At 31.6% G+C, this 17,756-nt stretch overlaps 1 protein-coding gene and 1 pseudogene across 1 annotated transcript; one reads left to right on the top strand and one right to left on the bottom strand.

The window, feature by feature from the left end:
* LOC107488745 (phosphomevalonate kinase, peroxisomal-like) overlaps positions 1 to 1,716 on the top strand; it is a 27,066-nt pseudogene extending 25,350 nt beyond the window's left edge.
* Positions 1,717 to 9,926: 8,210 nt separating this feature from the next.
* On the bottom strand, positions 9,927 to 13,298 carry LOC107488718 (uncharacterized). The gene is made up of 7 exons (XM_016109490.3): positions 13,232 to 13,298; positions 12,647 to 12,727; positions 12,290 to 12,427; positions 11,628 to 11,783; positions 11,143 to 11,570; positions 10,611 to 11,046; positions 9,927 to 9,997 (listed from the first exon to the last, which is right to left on the bottom strand). The coding sequence occupies exons 1-7, from the start codon at positions 13,296 to 13,298 to the stop codon at positions 9,927 to 9,929; spliced, it is 1,377 nt and encodes a 458-aa protein (XP_015964976.3).
* Between the last annotated feature and the right edge of the window lie 4,458 nt (positions 13,299 to 17,756).

Below are 17,756 nucleotides of genomic sequence, written 5' to 3'. Positions count from 1 at the left end.
TGGTTTACAGAAATGAGTAAATGACATAAAAATCCACTTCCGGGTCCACTTGGTGTGTGCTTGGGCTGAGCATTTAAGCTTCTATGTGTAGAGACTTTTCTTGGAGTTAAACGTCAGCTTTTGTGCCAGTTTGGGCGTTTAACTCCCACTTCTGTGCCAGTTCCGGCGTTTAACGCCGGACAGTCTTGAGCTGATTTGGAACGCCAGTTTGGGCCATCAAATCTCGGGAAAAGTATGGACTATTATATATTGCTGGAAAGCCCAGAATGTCTACTTTCCAACGCAATTGAGAGCGCGCCAATTGGATTTCTGTAACTCTAGGAAATCCACTTCAAGTGCAGGGAGGTCAGAATCCAACAGCATCTGTAGTCCTTTTCAGCCTCTGAATCAGATTTTTGCTCAGGTCCCTCAATTTCAGCCAGAAAATATCTGAAATCACAGAAAAATACACAAACTCATAGTAAAGTCCAGAAAAGTGAATTTTAAATAAAAACTAATAAAAATATGATAAAAACTAACTAAAACATACTAAAAACAATGTCAAAAAGCGTATAAATTATCCGCTCATCAGCCATCAATGGTTGGTGCTGTAAAAAAAATAGCAAAATTCTGACCCTCAAAAATCCCTGGACACATGGAGAAGATTATCAGAGGCGAATTCGCAATTAGAAATTCAGCTGAACTTTTTGAGTAAATTAGCAAAGGAACAATGGGATGCATATAAATCTATGATTGATAGCTGCAGCAAGCTCAGATCAGAAAAGGTATTTCTTTCAAATCATTTGTGGTTGTTTAATTAATGGAAGTAACATCAAAATTAGAATTTTTACTCTTGTGGATGTAGAGTAAACTGATTGATAATGCTCACTGTTAAATAACTATAACATTTTGGCCTTATAGTATGCCTTGCATTAGATTAAATTTCTACATTCCTGTTTATTAGTTATTTTAATGAGATATGACATCTTTACTATTATACTTATACAATTAAGTTGACTTTTGATGGGTTTGAAAGAGATTATATATCCAACTTTACTGTTTGCCTGGTATTCAGTTTCAAGTGGTGTGACTGAATTTCTAATGAACATATGTGATATCATGTTCTTGAGACTACACTTCAGGCTCTCATGTTCTTGCTTTTCTTCTTGTGTTGATGTTGAAAATGCAATTCTCGCAGTGGATAGAGCAAGTTTCTGAACCCAACAAGGAAGCAGTTATTAAAGCATTGCTAGGTGCAAAAGAAGCTATGCTTGGGATTAGATATCATATGCGCCTAATGGGTGAGGCTGCAGGTGTTCCTGTAAGTTCCTTTCATTGATTTGGCACTTATTATTAGGCTTCTTCCATTTGAATAATGTTGATTATAAATTATATCTACTGGTAGAATATCACTACTCTTTCCTTGCAATTCATGCAGATTGAACCAGAATCACAAACAAAACTTTTAGATGCTACACTGAACTTGGAAGAAGTGTTGTTGGCTGGAGTTCCAGGAGCAGGAGGATTTGATGCGATGCTGTCTTTGCTGTTACTTTGGGAGATTCAAGCAGCAATGTGACAAAAACATGGAACTCACTCAATGTTCTTGCCCTTCTGGTTAAAGAAGATTCTTGTGGCGTTTCTTTAGAAAGTGCTGACCCTAGAACAAATGAAATCACTTCAGCTGTATCTTCAATTCATATTGAATAATTTATTGTAAATATTGTTTATTTTTAATACGATGAATTTATTTATTTTTTAAAATATTTTAAATATTCGAATATAAATTAGATAAAAATTTGTATTAAATTTATATTTATTTTGTATGAAAACAAGTTTATTTTGTAATTAGAAAAAGTAAAAAAATTCTATTTTACCTTACAGACGGATTTTCTGTCTGTAATCATGATTTTCCAAAGTTTAAATTACAGACAAAAAATTTGACGGAAAATTCGTCTGAAAATCTGCCTGTAATTACAGACGAAAAATCCATCTAAAAATCCGTCTGTAATTACAGACAGAAAATCTGTCTGAAAATCTGCCTGTAATTACAGATGGAAAATCCGTCTAAAAATCTGTCTGTAATTACAGACAGAAAATCCGTCTGTAAGTTTGTCGCCTTCAGAAAATGGAGGGAGAATTTACAGAGGAAAAATCCATCGGCAACTAGTAAAAATTCGTCGGTAATTTTCCGACAGAAAAAAATCCGTCGGTAAATAATTTCCGACGGAGCTTTTACAGAGAGACAAAATCCGTTGGTAATTTTGTCGGTAACTAAAAATTCGTCTGTAATAAAAACTAAATTTATCTGTAAATCTGTCTGTATTTATCCATTTTCTAGTTGTGATCCTTTATTGTTATAAAAAATATAGTATAAATAATATAGATCAATTACTCTAATACTTTTGATATATGCGGTTAAAATAAAATAGTAAATAGAATATTAAAATATATTAATAAATAATTAATTTAATATGTTATAATTTTAATATCATGAGAGAATAAATAAATTTTGTATATAATAGATGTAAGAAAAAAGAGAAAGGGTAAATAAAATAGAAGGAACAATATATAAGACAAAAAAAAGAAATGTATAAAAAATAGAAGAAACAATAAAAAAAATGTATACACTGTTAGTGGAAAGCTAAAAAGTTAGAAATGGAATTTAAACCCAAAGCTTATAGAACAAAAAATATCACTAGTCATCTATTGGACTAGGAAGTCCATTGCTTAATTCACACATCCTATGGAATATAATGAATTTCTAAAATTTTCGGGGGGCATGGTGGACTCCAATTTCATACTTTTTTATTTTTGTTATTAGAAAGAAGATGATGTTTTATAATGTTGTTAGACTATGATATATTTAATTAAGATATAAAGAATACAAATTATATTATTAGATCTGATATTTAAAATACAAATCTAATCTTTATTTTATTTTTTCCTTAACAAATCTAACCATCTAATTTGTTCAATAATAATTAAAAAAAACAACTCCATATTAAAAAAAGACTAATCCTTTCAATAACTATGCATTATATATACTAATTTTTTCATATTAAAAAAAATTACCATTTATATTCATGAAAAATACAAATGCTGATAAATGTATTCATATAAGAATAAAATGACAATTATACCCACAGAAGATAGCTTCTGTGTGCCAAGAATACCCTAACAGACCAATTGTGTAACCAACGTCTAGGTACTCTTGGCACACGGAAGCCATCTTCCGTAGTTATAATTGTCGTTTTATTCTTATATGGGTATATTTGTCAACATCTGTATCTTTTATGGATAAAAATGATAATTTATTTTAAAAAAGAATAATTCACACAAACAAATTAAATGGGATCAATATTACACCAACATTCCGAAATGAAATAACTTATATGTATGTCCATTTTTATTTTTATGTAAATCGAAGCAACTAAACTCGATTTATACTAGATACATGTAGGTTGAATCAATTTGATTCTATTTACTACTGATACAATATATTGACACTTCTTAATTTCAACCATTAAATATAGTTAGTTATTGTATATTGTATAACTACCTGTTAATTCTGATTAAAAAGATTCAAATTTTAACTCGTATGCCACTTCGAAGGATTATACTTGTAAGGCCCAGAACCTTTGAAAAAGGGCTATCATTAGCTAATTTCAAATTCAGTGTTTCTGTAGCTTCAAATTCAAAAAATTCTTTATTAAAGAAAATTAGAGCAAGTTTTGATTTATTGAATTTGAGACGTGTTATGATTATTATCCAATTTTATAATTATTGGATTATTTTCTATATTTAAATTATAAAGTTGACAGTTATGAAATAATAAGGATTTTATATGATATGGACTAAATAATCAATATTTTAATATATTGATATTGCTATTTTGGAAAATAGAGAAATTAATTATATTATTTCTAAATTTTGGATTTAGACATTTTATTGAAAATAAAGTGTGAAATTGATGAGCAAATAGTATTTTTATACACTATTATTGTTGGATTAGAATTTATTTTTAATTACTACATTATACCTATTTTTGGGTGAAATTATAAAAATGCCCCTACCCCTAATTTTTGAAAATGAAACCCTAACCCTGAAACCCTAACCCATGACCCGGTTTCCTCCTCACCCAACCTTCCAACAGCAACGCAGTTGCTTTCCCCCTTTCCTCAAACCTATACTACAACAGCAGCAGCTGCAAGGTGAAGGGAGGAAGAGACGAATTTGAGGGAGAAGGAAAGGAGTTTGCCGCGTGTGGAGAGAGAGAGAGAGAGAGAGAGAGAGAGAGAGAGAGAGAGAGAGTAATCCCTGTAAGTTGCCGCCACAGTCCGTCGTGGCCGCTGCAAGCTCACCGCGTTGCGCCGCCTTGGAGTCCACAGTCAAAGTCGTGTCGCGCAGAGGAGAAAAGAAGAGGAACTCACCGTGTCGCCGTCACCCACGGAGCTGCGAGCTGCGCCCAGTCGCTGTCGGGGTCACCGCACCGTCGTCCTTGCCAGCTCTGAACGAGAAGCACGATGAAGCTCCGTTTCTGCTTCCCTGGTCCGCCGTGAGACTGAGCACCGCTGGGAGAGAGGAAGGCGCACGCGGGAGGGTGAAGCCGCCGCTGTCACCGCCACTGCCATGAGTGGGGGGTCGTTACCATCGCTCCGCACGCCGGCGCCGTACACCACATCGCCAGAGGGCCAGAACGCGATGGAGGAGAAGCCCACTTTTGCCACTGTCTTTCACTGTCGCCTACCTCTGCCTCTGCTGACCTGCTGTTCTGTGGTGCTTGGCTGGCGCTTCTGATACTGTTGCCGGAGTTCTGAGGCCACCCGAACCACCACCGGAGCTTGTGGATACTTCTGCCGTCGCCGAAAAAGTTTTCGGTAAGGGTTTTATTTCAGGTTTCTACCTTTTTGGATTTTGAGAAGGTTTTAATGTTGCGCAGTTTTTATAGTTGATCCACCGGAGCTTCTGGCTGCCGCCAGAGCTGTTGCTGAGGCCGGTTCGAAATCGCAGTTGCTTTGTTTTGTTGTTCCGGTAAGAGATTATGTTTCGAAAGCCCTACGTTAGTGTCCCGTACGTGTATTAAAGCCTTTACGGTATTAATGTTCTTAGAGTTTAGTAACTGAGGTTGCTTGTTGTAAATTAGAGCTGTTTATGCTGCTGTGAAAATGTGTGGGACTGTGCCTTGAAGCTGCCTTTGATTTCGAATTGAGGCATTTGGACTATGGAATTTGCGTTTTGAGGTAGGGGCGCTTTCCAAAAAATTATAATTTGTATATTGGAATTATTACATATGGATACTGATGTGAGAAAATGTGTATTTGGTGATTGTATCGGCCTTATATATGGTTTGATTTGTCTCGATTGATTATGAACGTTTGTTGGTTGGTTTGTTGTGCGGTTTTATAAAATGGAATGATTTCAAGTTAATTCTTTTAAAGATTTGATATCGAGTTTAATCTGTTGAGAATTGATTGAGATTGAGTGGATTTTCTTGATAATGTAGAAAATAGAATATACTCTTGAATTCAGCCTGGTTTACTTTAAATGATCTGGTTTGACAAATGATTTGTTACTGAGCCATTTCTTTAAAGCTTTGGAACTGAATTAAATCGGTTGATATTGATTTGATTTTGAAACGGTTTTCTTGAGATATGCAATTGAGATGACCATTGGATTTGGCTTGCCCTGAACTGATTTTTGGACTTTGGGCTATTGAAAAGAATTGTGGAACGGTTTAGTTGGGACCCAAACCGGGTGGCAAAGTCCAAGTTTTAGGGGAGGTGCTGCCGAAATTTCTATGAACTCTGAGTCTTTATTGAAATGTTGTCTGGAAAATGATGAGTTAAAGACTTATACTATTTATTTGAATTATCAAGAAAAAGATGATTCATGCTTTCGAAATGAGTTAGTAAAGAGGAAATTGTGATTTAGTCTTGCTTCTTAAGAAATGCATTGTATCTCTTTCAGGAGAAAGTTATTTAGATGAAATTTGTGTTTTAAAGCTATTTGAATGTGAAAAGGGTTTATGCCTTTGAATTTAACTTGGGGGTTTCAATTAAAGAAGTTCCAATGACTTTGAAAGAACCTAAATGTCTATTGACAAGTTTCATTTTGAAATGTTTTGAGAAAGGTTTTAAGTACTCTTTGAATTCTGAATTCTTACAAGACTAAAACAATTTTGAACAGTTGAAACGCTTTAGAATTCATCATGGGGGTTGAAATTAGTTTTGCCTAAGTAAAGGAAACGGCTTTGAAAGAAGTAAATGATTACGTGACTCGGTCAGGCTTAGATCCTATTTTATTACTCAAATCGGAAAGCCAAGGTTTTAATGATTTTAAATGAATTTGGAAAAACGAGTTATGTTATTCTCCCCTAAAAACTTGAGATTTTGTCGAGAAACTTTTGTTATAAAATTTCATTGTTGGATGGATGATTTTGAATACTTTAAAATAAATCTTTAACTTCTCATGATTATGGAAGTTTTCGAAAGAGGATGCCGAGAGTGGCATTGTTTTTAAAAGGGGAATTTGCCTTGAGTAAAAGTGGCTTATGAGCCTGAGATGATTTGAGAAATGAGATCTTTAAAGCCAAGGCTGAAAAGAGTTAAAATTTGATTTCAAAGTGAAATGACTTGAGAAAAGTGATTTATGGCTTAAATGCTGGTTTTATGAATTTGATGATGTTGAATGGTGGAAGTGTTATTTTGTTATGAGCCCAAATGGCTGTGTATGCTATTGAATTATGGCTGATTGCCGAATGAGTTATGAGCCATATGGCTGACTATGAATTATGAATTTAAGCCGAAGAGCTGTGTTTATTGATAAATTGATTGGTTCTGGATTGAACCGTGAGCCGGATGGCTGAGATGAATGTTGTATGTGAGTATGCTTGTGCTTCTCTCTGGTTGTAAGGGTGACAGGGCACCAAAACCCTCTAACGGCGACATGGCACAGATACCCTCTAATGGCGACAGGGCACATATTCCCTCTAATGATATTAATGCGCAACAGAGAGACTGTGCCCGGGTTAGCTACCGGACACATTGGGTTGGCTTGATAACCGACAGATGATATCATCAGCCACTAGGAATAGGCATGCATCATATGCATCTATGTGACATTGTTCGGGTGTGCATATTGTACTTGGTTTGCCTATGTGATTACTTGAGATTAACTGCTAATTGTTCTACTTGCAATAACTGTTTGTTTGTGCTTGAATCTTTCTATTTGTGTTTGCGACTGAGACTCTGTTGGATTGTGGTGATTTGGTTGATGGTTGGATTGTTTGGACCTAGGGCCGTGGTTGAATTGAGATGGACCGATGGTTGGTTTTGGTTTGGTGTTTTTGGTTAAAAAAAATATGAAAGGCTATTTTGGTTCAGTATAGATAAACCTTTTGAAAGGCTTTTGAGTTTTTGAGAATTGAATGGTTCCTCTTTTAGAAAAGATTTCCGACTTTACTTTTATTGTAAACCATTGTTTTTGAAAAGAGGCATAAGGCGGTTATTAATCACTGGTGCGGTTATCTTCACGTATATGGTTAGTTATGGTTTATTGTACCCTCGCCTTTATCTTGATATATTCTGTAAGAGGGTTAGGCATTGTAATTGGATAATACTTGTAATATATATGAGTGTTACAATACTTTATATTAACTTTTTAACATAAAAAATATCGGTAATGATTCTTTAAATGCTAACGAGTTAAAAGATGACTTTAATGAATTTTTAGAAATCATTTATTGTTTTGTTTTGAATTCATAAGTCGGTAAAAAAGTTAATTTTCTAGAATTTGAACGAAAATATAAAATTTGAATTTCTATTCTTATTCATTTTGATTTTTTTATATTTTATTTAAATCTAAATAAAAAATAGTTTTTTATTAACATTTATGTTTTAAAATACATATACAATAAATAAACAATTAAGTAAAAAATATCAATAAACTATATAATTAGTAAATCAAATCAACATCTATATATGCACAAATAGTAAATTAAATCAACTAAATTCAATTTATATATATTTAATGTACCAGTAATAAATCGAATTAAATTGATTCAATTTACATGTGTTTAATATACACTGAATTTATTTGTTGCTTCGATTTACATAAAAATAAAAACGAACTTGCATGTAAGCTATTTCATTTCAAAAAATTAGCGTGATATTGATTCCCATTTAATTTATTTATATGAATAATCCAAAAAAATGCAAATTTTCATTGAAAAACACATAAATTCTAGTTAAAATATACGAAAATAATTTTAATCTATGTAGATTTTTTTTAGTCGAATAAATACAAAAGAATATCACAAAAATTTTACTTAAAAAGTATAAAAATTTTAGTTGAATAACACAAGAATATAAATTGAATAACATAGAAATTAATTTGAATTGCGCAAATTCGTTAAATGAATAACACAAAAAGAATAAAAAAATTTAATAAAAAAATATAGAATTTTTTGTTGAAAAATGAAAAAGTCATAGTTGAATAATGTAAAAATTTATGTGTTTATCCCCACAAAATTTATATGTTTATTGTCAATAAATTTCATTTTTGTATTCTCCTTCTTTGTTTCTCTTAACAAAAATTGTGTGTTTATTTTCAAAATATTTATATTTCTATTCAAAAAGTCATGTTTGCCTTGGAAAAATTCTTGTGTTTATCACCACAATTTATGTGTTTACAGTAAAAAAAATTTTATATTTTTTTTCATGTTTCTCTTCAAAACGTTTTTACCTTAACATTTTTTTATTTATTATCACAAAATATTTGTATTTATATTTTATCATCAATAAATTTTTGTGATTTTCATTTGAGTCTTATAGAGAAAAGTCATGTGTTTACCTTCAAATAATTTCCATATTTATCGGCGTTAAACTTAAATGTTTTTTTTTTATTAATTTTTTGTCTTTTCTTCATATGCTTCTTCTTAAAAAGTTGTGTTTACTTTTAAAAAATTTATGTGTTTATCATCATAAAATGTGTTTGTGTAAAGAATGAAAAAAAAAAGTAAAAGATCTAGAAGAAGAAGAGACAAAAAAAAACAAAAGAAATTGAAATTAAAAAAAATATAAAATCAAAATTGGAAATGGCAATAGAAAGTTATTGATGAGTAAATGCCTAATAAATATGTTTATGCCTTGTAATTCATAAGATTGCCCTAGATTTTTGTTTATTTATATTACGAATTTACGATTACAAAATGTCACTTGTATCCTTTATATTAGGATTTGGGAGGTTATTGCAAATTTGCAATTAATTACTTAAATCAAAGGTTGTTTTACACTTTAGTATACATATCATAGTTCTGAAAATTGAACCGGACTGACCGGTTCAATCAAAAATCAATCACCAAAGTGGTTTGGTTAAGTTGAAAAATCATGTGGCAAAAAATTGGTCGAATCGGCAGTAAGCTGGTAGAACCGATCAGTTTTTTAGAGGTCTTTCGGTTTGAAAATTCCCTTCCAAACGTAATCGTTTTGACCTTTAAAAAAAACCCTAAATTTTCTACCCGACGCAGCCCAATCCCCTCAGTCCTAGTGTCCCACTCATCTCCTCTCCTCTCTCAAAATCAAGGTTCTAAAAATCGGACCGGTCATCAAACCGCTCTAGTCATTGGTTACTGGTCTAACTGGTCCAACTATTGGTTCAACCGAAAAAATCATTTTAGAATAGAATAATAAATAAATTATAAATAAACATTCTAAAATATTATTATAGTCTAATATAAATCTTAAAATATCTTCGAAATTTAAAACACTACATAAAATATCATCAACCAAATACATATGATCTTATCAAAATCCAAACTCAAAAGTTAAATAGTAAAAAAGCATATCTAAATATTAAATCCCAACATCATGATTTATCAATCATCAAAATCCGCAAGAACTTGTTGCAAATCTACTTCGGTGGGATTATCTTCACCTTCATTCCCCCTACTCAAGAGATGCAGCATAAAGACCACTACTACCACCGCCACTTTGATATAAATTAGCATCAATTTCACCTAATAAAATACATATGTTATCATTATTACATTATAAACTAACAACATTCTAATAAATCATTAGAAAATAGATATATTATATTCACGCAATAAGTCATCCACATTACTAGGAAGACCAGGCTCTTTCTCTACAACCTCTTCAGTCATCCAAAACTCAACTAGACTGATGCTTTCATAATCAATTGGATCATATTATATCTTTTGCTTTCTTTTTTCTTTTTCCTTCCTAAAAAGTTAAATGCAATATATGAAGATTTAATAATTTACGTATGAAACAATATGATATTTCATGAAACATATATTACCTGGATTTAAGACGCAAATTATAGGTAACATAAACAATGTCATTCAGTCTATCATGCTCCAATCTATTTCTTCTTTTTGTATGAATTTGGTAAAAAAGACTTCAATTTCTCTCACACCCAAAAGAAGTAGATGCTTGGCTAAGAATGTGAACAACTATCTTTTGTAAACATGGAGCAGAGCTACCGAATAACCTCCACCATTCATCTACCAATTATAAAACCATAAAATATTAGAAGTTATCAAATAAGAGCATAGAAGCATAAAACAAGTTACTATTAATTAAACAAATATTCAGCCATATTCTTACCAGGCTTTAGTTGAGATGCAGCTCGAATAGCTTCTGGTCTATCAAAACTTTCCTTTTGATCTCTATATAAATGTATTTCTTTCATTGCATCAACTGAATCCAAATTGTTACACTTGCAATACAAGGTAACAAGATCAAGTATACCTCGCATAACATCAGGTACTTCTTTATAATTTTCATTAAAAAAGAATGAAGGATTCAGGAAGTAAGCTGCCGCATGAAGATCTTTCTTCAAATGCTTATCCCATCTTGAGTTGATAATATCTGTGTACGGCTGATATGCAGTTTTGTTTTGCCTAAACATCTCCTTAATTGCATCTTCTGCCCTTAGCATTCCTTTATAAACATATCCCAAAGATGATTTGTCATCAACATCAACAAGCCTCAGCAATTTAATCAGAGGGCCCACAAGTTTACATACAGTAAAGCAATCATCCTAAAATTTGCAATCCAAAATAATAGCACTCACAGTTCTACCAGTAGCACTCCTTCCTAATTTGTGATAAGTGAAAATTGAATCTACAACCAATACTTGCAAATCCTTTTTATGATCAAAGATGCTCTTCAATGTGATAAACACAGTTGCAAAACGGGTTGCACTAGGACGTACAATTTCTCTACAATGAGGTCTTTTTCTTAGCCAAGATAAGAAAACCGTATGATTGTATACAAATACTGTGATCTTTGAAGCACGTGTTGCAAGGTTAGAAATATGCGCTATGCTGCTTATATCTTTTAACATAAGATTAAGGCAATGAGCAGCACTTGGTGACCAATAGATATGATCATATTTTCTATTGATAAGCCTACCAGCAGCAACATAATTGGCCGCATTGTCAGTCACAACATGAACAATATCATTAGGGCCAATCCATTCAATCACCTCAAAAAACAAATTACACAAGTGTGAAGCATTTTTTACAATGCTGAAAGCATTTATTGATTTCACAAAACACAAACCTTTAGAACAATACACCAGGAAATTAATTTATGTTCTTTGTCTTTGATCTGTCCAACCATCAGCCATGAGGGTACATCCAGTTTCCTTCCATGCACTACTATCAACTAGCACTTGACATTCTCTTTTAAGATCAGCCAACAAGTGAATCCTTAACTTATCATAAGAAGGACCCTTGTAACCAGGTCCAATACCAGCAACACCATCCAACATATCTTGAAAAAATGGTGACATCACAACATTAAATGGAATTTTACAATCCAAAAGCCACTGAGCAAACCGTTTATCAACCTCATGTATCGCCTCTTTGTTTTGCAAAACACTTTTAATACTTGGTTGAGCTCCTGGGTTGTTCTTGGTGCAAACATAGGATGAATGACTTTGGCTTTTTTCTTTGGATCGCCTCTTGAGCTATTACTTCATCAATTGCATCCTTTACCTCATCACCACCCTCTTCACTAAAACTTACTTTTTTTTTGTTTTTGTTGGTCTGAATTTCTTTCAACAAACTTTCCATCTGTTTTTCCACATCATATGAAACTTTAGGACATTTTTTTATGTCTCCAATAATCTTTGCTAGATGTTTCTTCATCCTGTGAATTCCACCTCCATTGAAAACTTGTAGACAAACTAAATATTGATATTGTGGTTTTTCATTTACTATTTGTAGAGCAACATATTTCCAAGCTAAATCTATTTTTTTCCCGTAGGTTAGAAGAACCTTGTGACTGACTATCATTAGCATTAGGGGGATTAGGATTAGTAGCATCATTCGAAATAGGAGGATCGACAGGTAAGTTATTATTCACAGAAGCATTGTTATCAGCAATTGCTTCTTGATTAATACTATTATCCATAACTGAAATTAACAAAACAGATATGAAATCAAAAACAGTCACAACATAATGAAATATAAAAAAATTCTCAACAAGACCATATCTAAATTCTGCTTACAGCATTCAACAATATTGCAACAAACAAATTAGGAGACATCAAAACCAGTAAAACACTATCAGCAACTGGTAAAACAAATTTTAATACATTCAGATTTCCACTATACAATCAGAACCATACATACAAATTTGCAAATTTGTAAAATTTCCACCATTAGCAACCAGCAAATATAAGACAGAACCAAAATAAGAATTGAAGAAGCAACCTTCAGAACCAAACTTGAAACAGTTGAAACCAAGACCGAAGCAGACTTGAAGAAAAATGGAACGAAAATTGAAAAAGAAGACCAAACATTCAGTGAAGATGAAGACGAGAAGCCACTAACCTAAGTCCGTGCCGAGAAGCCAGCGAAGATGAAGAGCCGAAGAGGACTTGTCGAGTTATTGGGTTCCGGACACGGGGAAGAGGAAGAAGCGGCGGTGCTGAGGACCTGGGTTTGGTAGCGACGATGGAGGGCTAGGCGGAGAGCTACGCGGCTAGGGTCTCTTTGATTCAGAGTTCTCCAGAACATGGATGAAAGAATGATTAGGGGAAGAAGGGGGGTTAGGTCACGAGTGGATCACTGGATCTATTTTTTTTTTACAAACTAAAAAACGGCGTCGTTTTATCCGAACCGGCCTGTTACCGGTCCGGCCCAACCGGCCGGTTCTCGGTCGGTTCAATAGTTTTCCAGCGTTTCCTTTGAGTAGTTATAGGGGGAGGACCGGACCGCTTGCATCATCGGTTTCCGGTTGAACCAATTCGAACGGCCGGTCCGGTCCGGTTTTTAGAACCATGCTCAAAATTGAAAGAACAAAGAATGAAAGAAAAGATTCGAAGAACCCTAGCGGTATAGCCCCCGCAGAACCCACAGCCACCACATCTCCTCTCCTCTGTTCGAGCTCTCTCTCTCTCTCTATATCTCTCTCTCTCTCTCTCTCTCTCTCTCTCTCTCTCTGTCGTGTCGCGTCGTCTCCTCTGTCGTTGCCGTCACTCCCCTTCCTCTTTGCTGCCGATAAGCACTATAATAAATGGATAATAGTTAATTAGTTATTCTTTGTAGTTTTGTTAATCATTTTGCTGTGTCCTCTTTCTTCTCTGTGGCCCTCTGTGTCCCTTTACTCCAACTAATAATTGTGTTGCTGGTTTTATTGTGGAGTTTTGTTACTAATAATTGAGCTCCCTTTGAATTATTTTTGATTTTTTGCTAATTTGAGTACTTCATATGTTATATTCGTCGGCTTCTGTCAGCGTCGTCATCTTCTGGCCTTCTATGCTCTCCCGTGGTTTTTAAGTTCTTAGGTTTTTGTTTTTTTCTAATTAATTTTTTATTCAGTGAGGAATTTAGGGCAGATTTCAGCTCAGAACTTCAGACGCAGAGTTCTTTTTAATTTTTTTAATTCTGTTAATTATATGGATTAATCATTTTGTAATTCTAAATTTTACTAAATATAAATTTGATATAAGTTAAATTTTGGTACTCTGAATTTTGAATTTTGCTATATAAGTTCAATTCTACTTTATTGAATTCTGCTATAATGAATTTTGGTGAATTAACTATATGAATTGCTTAATTTAATTATATTGAATGTTGTATGGATTGTATGAATTGATATAATCGTCTAGATTCTGAATTATTGTCATTCTGAATTTTGCTATAATGTAATCACTTCATGGTTGTATCAACTGAATTTATCAAGTTTGAATTTTATCTATTTTTGGTGCATTTTATATGCTTGATTTTTGTTATATTGTGTTGGTGGTGAAAGTATCTGAAAGTGATGTTTCTGAACCTGCCAAGGAGGATGTCCCTCGTGCATCTCCACCTGAAGATTGTAGAGAGAATGACAAATGTGAAGATAGAAATGGAATAACTCTTAATGAACCGTGCAACACAGCAGAAAAGCAAGTCAAGAGCACTGAAGAATGCAACAGGATAGGATAGTCAATGAGCAATGCAGATAGAAAAGTTCAGAGGGAATTGAAGTCACCAAGAGCTCTAGAGGTTACAGATTATTTTTTAAGTTTGTGTTCCATTTACATAATTTATTTGGTATAGGCATCATCATTATTTTGATGAATAAAATAAAAAATATAAATATGCATGTAATAATTTTTTATTTGTATTTATTATTAAAATGAGACTAAATAGCAAATCAAAGAGAAAGTATTTACAGATTACTAAAATATATAAATTAAGACTAATTTTTTTTTTATCTTCATTCCTTTTAAAACTCATGAATAATAAAATAATTTATTTTTAGTGAAAAATAGTGAATTTTTTTATTTGATTTGCTATTTTTAGTGAAAAAAATTTATTATTTTTTACTAAAAATAAATTATTTTATCATTCATGAGTTTTAGAAGGGATGAATATAAAAAAAAATTAATCTTAGTTTATATATTCTAGTACTCTGTCAATACTCACTCTTTGATTTGCTATTTAATCTTATTTTAATAATAAATACAAATAAAAAATTATTACTTGCATATTTATATCTTTTATTTTATTAATCAAAATTATGATGCTATCACTATTATTTAATACTTTGAGTATTGCTAATTAGTCTTGATTTATATAATTTAATATTTTGAGTATTGTATTTTTTATTTGTAATTTAATCTCACTTTTAATAATAAATACAAATAAAAAATTTATTACATGCATATTTATATTTTTTAAATTATATTGTAAAATGATAAATTAAATTTTTTTATTTATGATATTATTTAAATAGTTTATAGTATATACCATTAATTCTTTGTTTTGTAATTATTTTTTAGATAAAGATTAGTTTTACTATTTGTTTTCATACTCAACGTAAACTGCTGCTGTCTTTAGTGGTTTACATACGTGTCCCAATGCACATAAACTGATAAAATTGTGAAAGAATAGGAAAAGAAAAGATGATGAAATTTTATTGATTGTTGATTGATTGAATTGTACTGAAGTGTTGTAAACTATGAGGGTAAAACTAAATATATATAGAGTATTGTCCTATGAAAGATAAAAGTAAAGATAAGATAAGAAAAGAAGATAACATAAAGATAAGATAAGATAAAATAATAAAGACTAAAATTAGAACTGAATTTATGTATTCTGTTGGGCTGAATTTGTGGGCCACAAGATTTTTTTATTGTTGTCATGGGCTAATATAGAAGAGTAGTTTAATATAAACCGCCGCTGGTAGTAGCGGTCTATGACCAATCATAATAATGCAGAAACTGCGGCAGACAACAGCGGTTTCCATGCTACCACAACTCAACGTAATCCGCGGCTGGCAACAGCGAATTTTGTGTTTGTGTAAACTGCTACTGCCATTTGTGAAACAATGCATTTGCGTCTTCGTTTCGAAAACAATGCATTTACGTAATTTTAAAGGTGAAACAATTTATTTAGGTGAATTGTCCCAATTTTAATATATATTCTAAAAATATATATTAGCTAAATTCTATTCTTAATCATGTGTTACAAATATTTATTTGTGTCATTTCTGATAAACACAATTAAAAATTTGTTTGGATGAACTTTAAAAATAAATAAGTGATATTCTTTTTAAAAGATCTTTTAAAAGTGAGACTAATTTGATATTTAGATATCTCTCGTTTAAGTATTTTTTATTTATTAATTATATTTAGATACAAATATACAATGATATAAAAATATTTATTTATTTATTAATTTTTTAGCTAATGATTAAAAATAATTTTTTTATTCTAAAATCTTGTTGCGCTGCTGATGTGATGAATATAGTTGCTGATTACTTGATTATTAAAAAAGTTATAACTATATAATTATATCTGCATTTTCTCTCCTTCATATAAATTGTGATGAACTTATAGCATGTTAAGATTGTAGTTTATTAGTATACTTGAGGAATAAAAATCTGACTTAGAATTCAGGTTATGTAATCTCCTTTCCTTCTATGTTCGTGCTGATTTTTCCATGTTTGTGCTTGTTTAATGAAGAGGCACGTCTCCATACATCAAGAACGACCATCATATATCAGGAGAGGTATATATTCACCTTGCATATTATATAAAGGCACCACTTAAATAAAGATCCCAAAAATAACTTTTTTTAAAGACACCTACGTGACAAAATTTAAATCATACATTTTAAAAGCTACACTTTTAACTACATAACATTTAAAACCATAGCATTTTATGAGAAAAGCGTCACCTAATGAAAAAAAGTAAATTAGAAGATTTAAGAGAAGAAATAATTAAATTATCAAAATTAATAGATCAAAAACTAATGATTTTAACTAATGTTAATTGTAATGACACTGAATTCTTAAAATCAATACAAAATGATTTTTCTCAAAATCTTTATTTTACTATAAGTTTTATTGAAGGACTTCAAAAACTTGAAAAAACTTATATTTCATATGAAATTTCTAAAAAATGCTACCATGGAAATGATTCTCCACATCTCTATCATACTTTTAACCCACAATTAAATTCTATAGTAGATATGCTTGAAGAAATATTAGTTTCCATAAAATTTCAAAGAAATAAGGAAAAAGAAGAACCTAATATAAACGAAATTAAACAGATATTAAATAAATATTTTCAGAAAGAGAATCCCAAAGAAGAAAAAATTCAAAATATAGCCAACATAACAAAACTAAAAGTAAAACCACCATTGAAATTATGAATATTGAAGAAAAATTAGAAGAAGTTACAATGCTTTTTAAACAATTAAAAATGGCTCAAGAAAATAATATTATGGAGCAAGAATTTCAAATAGAAGAAGAATCAGTAAATTCTGAAAATATAGAAAATGAAGAACACATTCTAGATTATTCAAGTGATGAAGAACCAGCAATTCCAATACAAGTAAAAAATGAAGTTGGAACATCTAAGGATAATCAATCTCAATTTAAATGGGAAACGGGTTTTGAAAATTATGCTTTTAAAAAGGGATTTATAAATAAAAATTCAAAGTATACAAAAATATCATCAAAGTACGTTCCTAAAATTCAGGAAATGGAAGGAGAAAGAATGCTCGATTTAGACTGTAAAAAGAATGAAAAAGAAATCTTCAAGAACTGGTTAAATTCCTTCTTATTAGAAGCCTTTACCAATCCAAAACTTAGTGAATTGTCTGGAGAAGATATCTGGAATTATATAGGGTTTCATACTAAAGGAACTGTAAGAGATTATATAACATCAATAGAAAACCAAATAATAGAAGAATTAGCAATAAAAACAACAGTTTACGATAAGATATTACATATAATGATGATTCT

Source organism: Arachis duranensis, chromosome 5 (assembly GCF_000817695.3).
Source record: "Arachis duranensis cultivar V14167 chromosome 5, aradu.V14167.gnm2.J7QH, whole genome shotgun sequence".
Lineage (NCBI taxonomy): Eukaryota > Viridiplantae > Streptophyta > Magnoliopsida > Fabales > Fabaceae > Arachis > Arachis duranensis.
The sequence above is the reverse complement of the archived record's forward strand: the minus strand, read 5'-3'. Positions and strand labels throughout refer to the sequence as shown.

What these genes read in the sequence shown, in the direction of transcription:
- LOC107488718 (XM_016109490.3), bottom strand. Translation starts at nt 13,298, where the DNA reads ATGGTTCTAAAAACCGGACCGGACCGGCCGTTCGAATTGGTTCAACCG. An exon ending in GGAAACCGATGATGCAAGCG is followed by an intron (nt 12,728 to 13,231) that starts GTCCGGTCCTCC and finishes TTGGTTCTGAAG; the next exon opens with GTTGCTTCTTCAATTCTTAT. An exon ending in ATCATAAAAAGGATTTGCAA is followed by an intron (nt 11,047 to 11,142) that starts GTATTGGTTGTA and finishes TGCAAATTTTAG; the next exon opens with GATGATTGCTTTACTGTATG.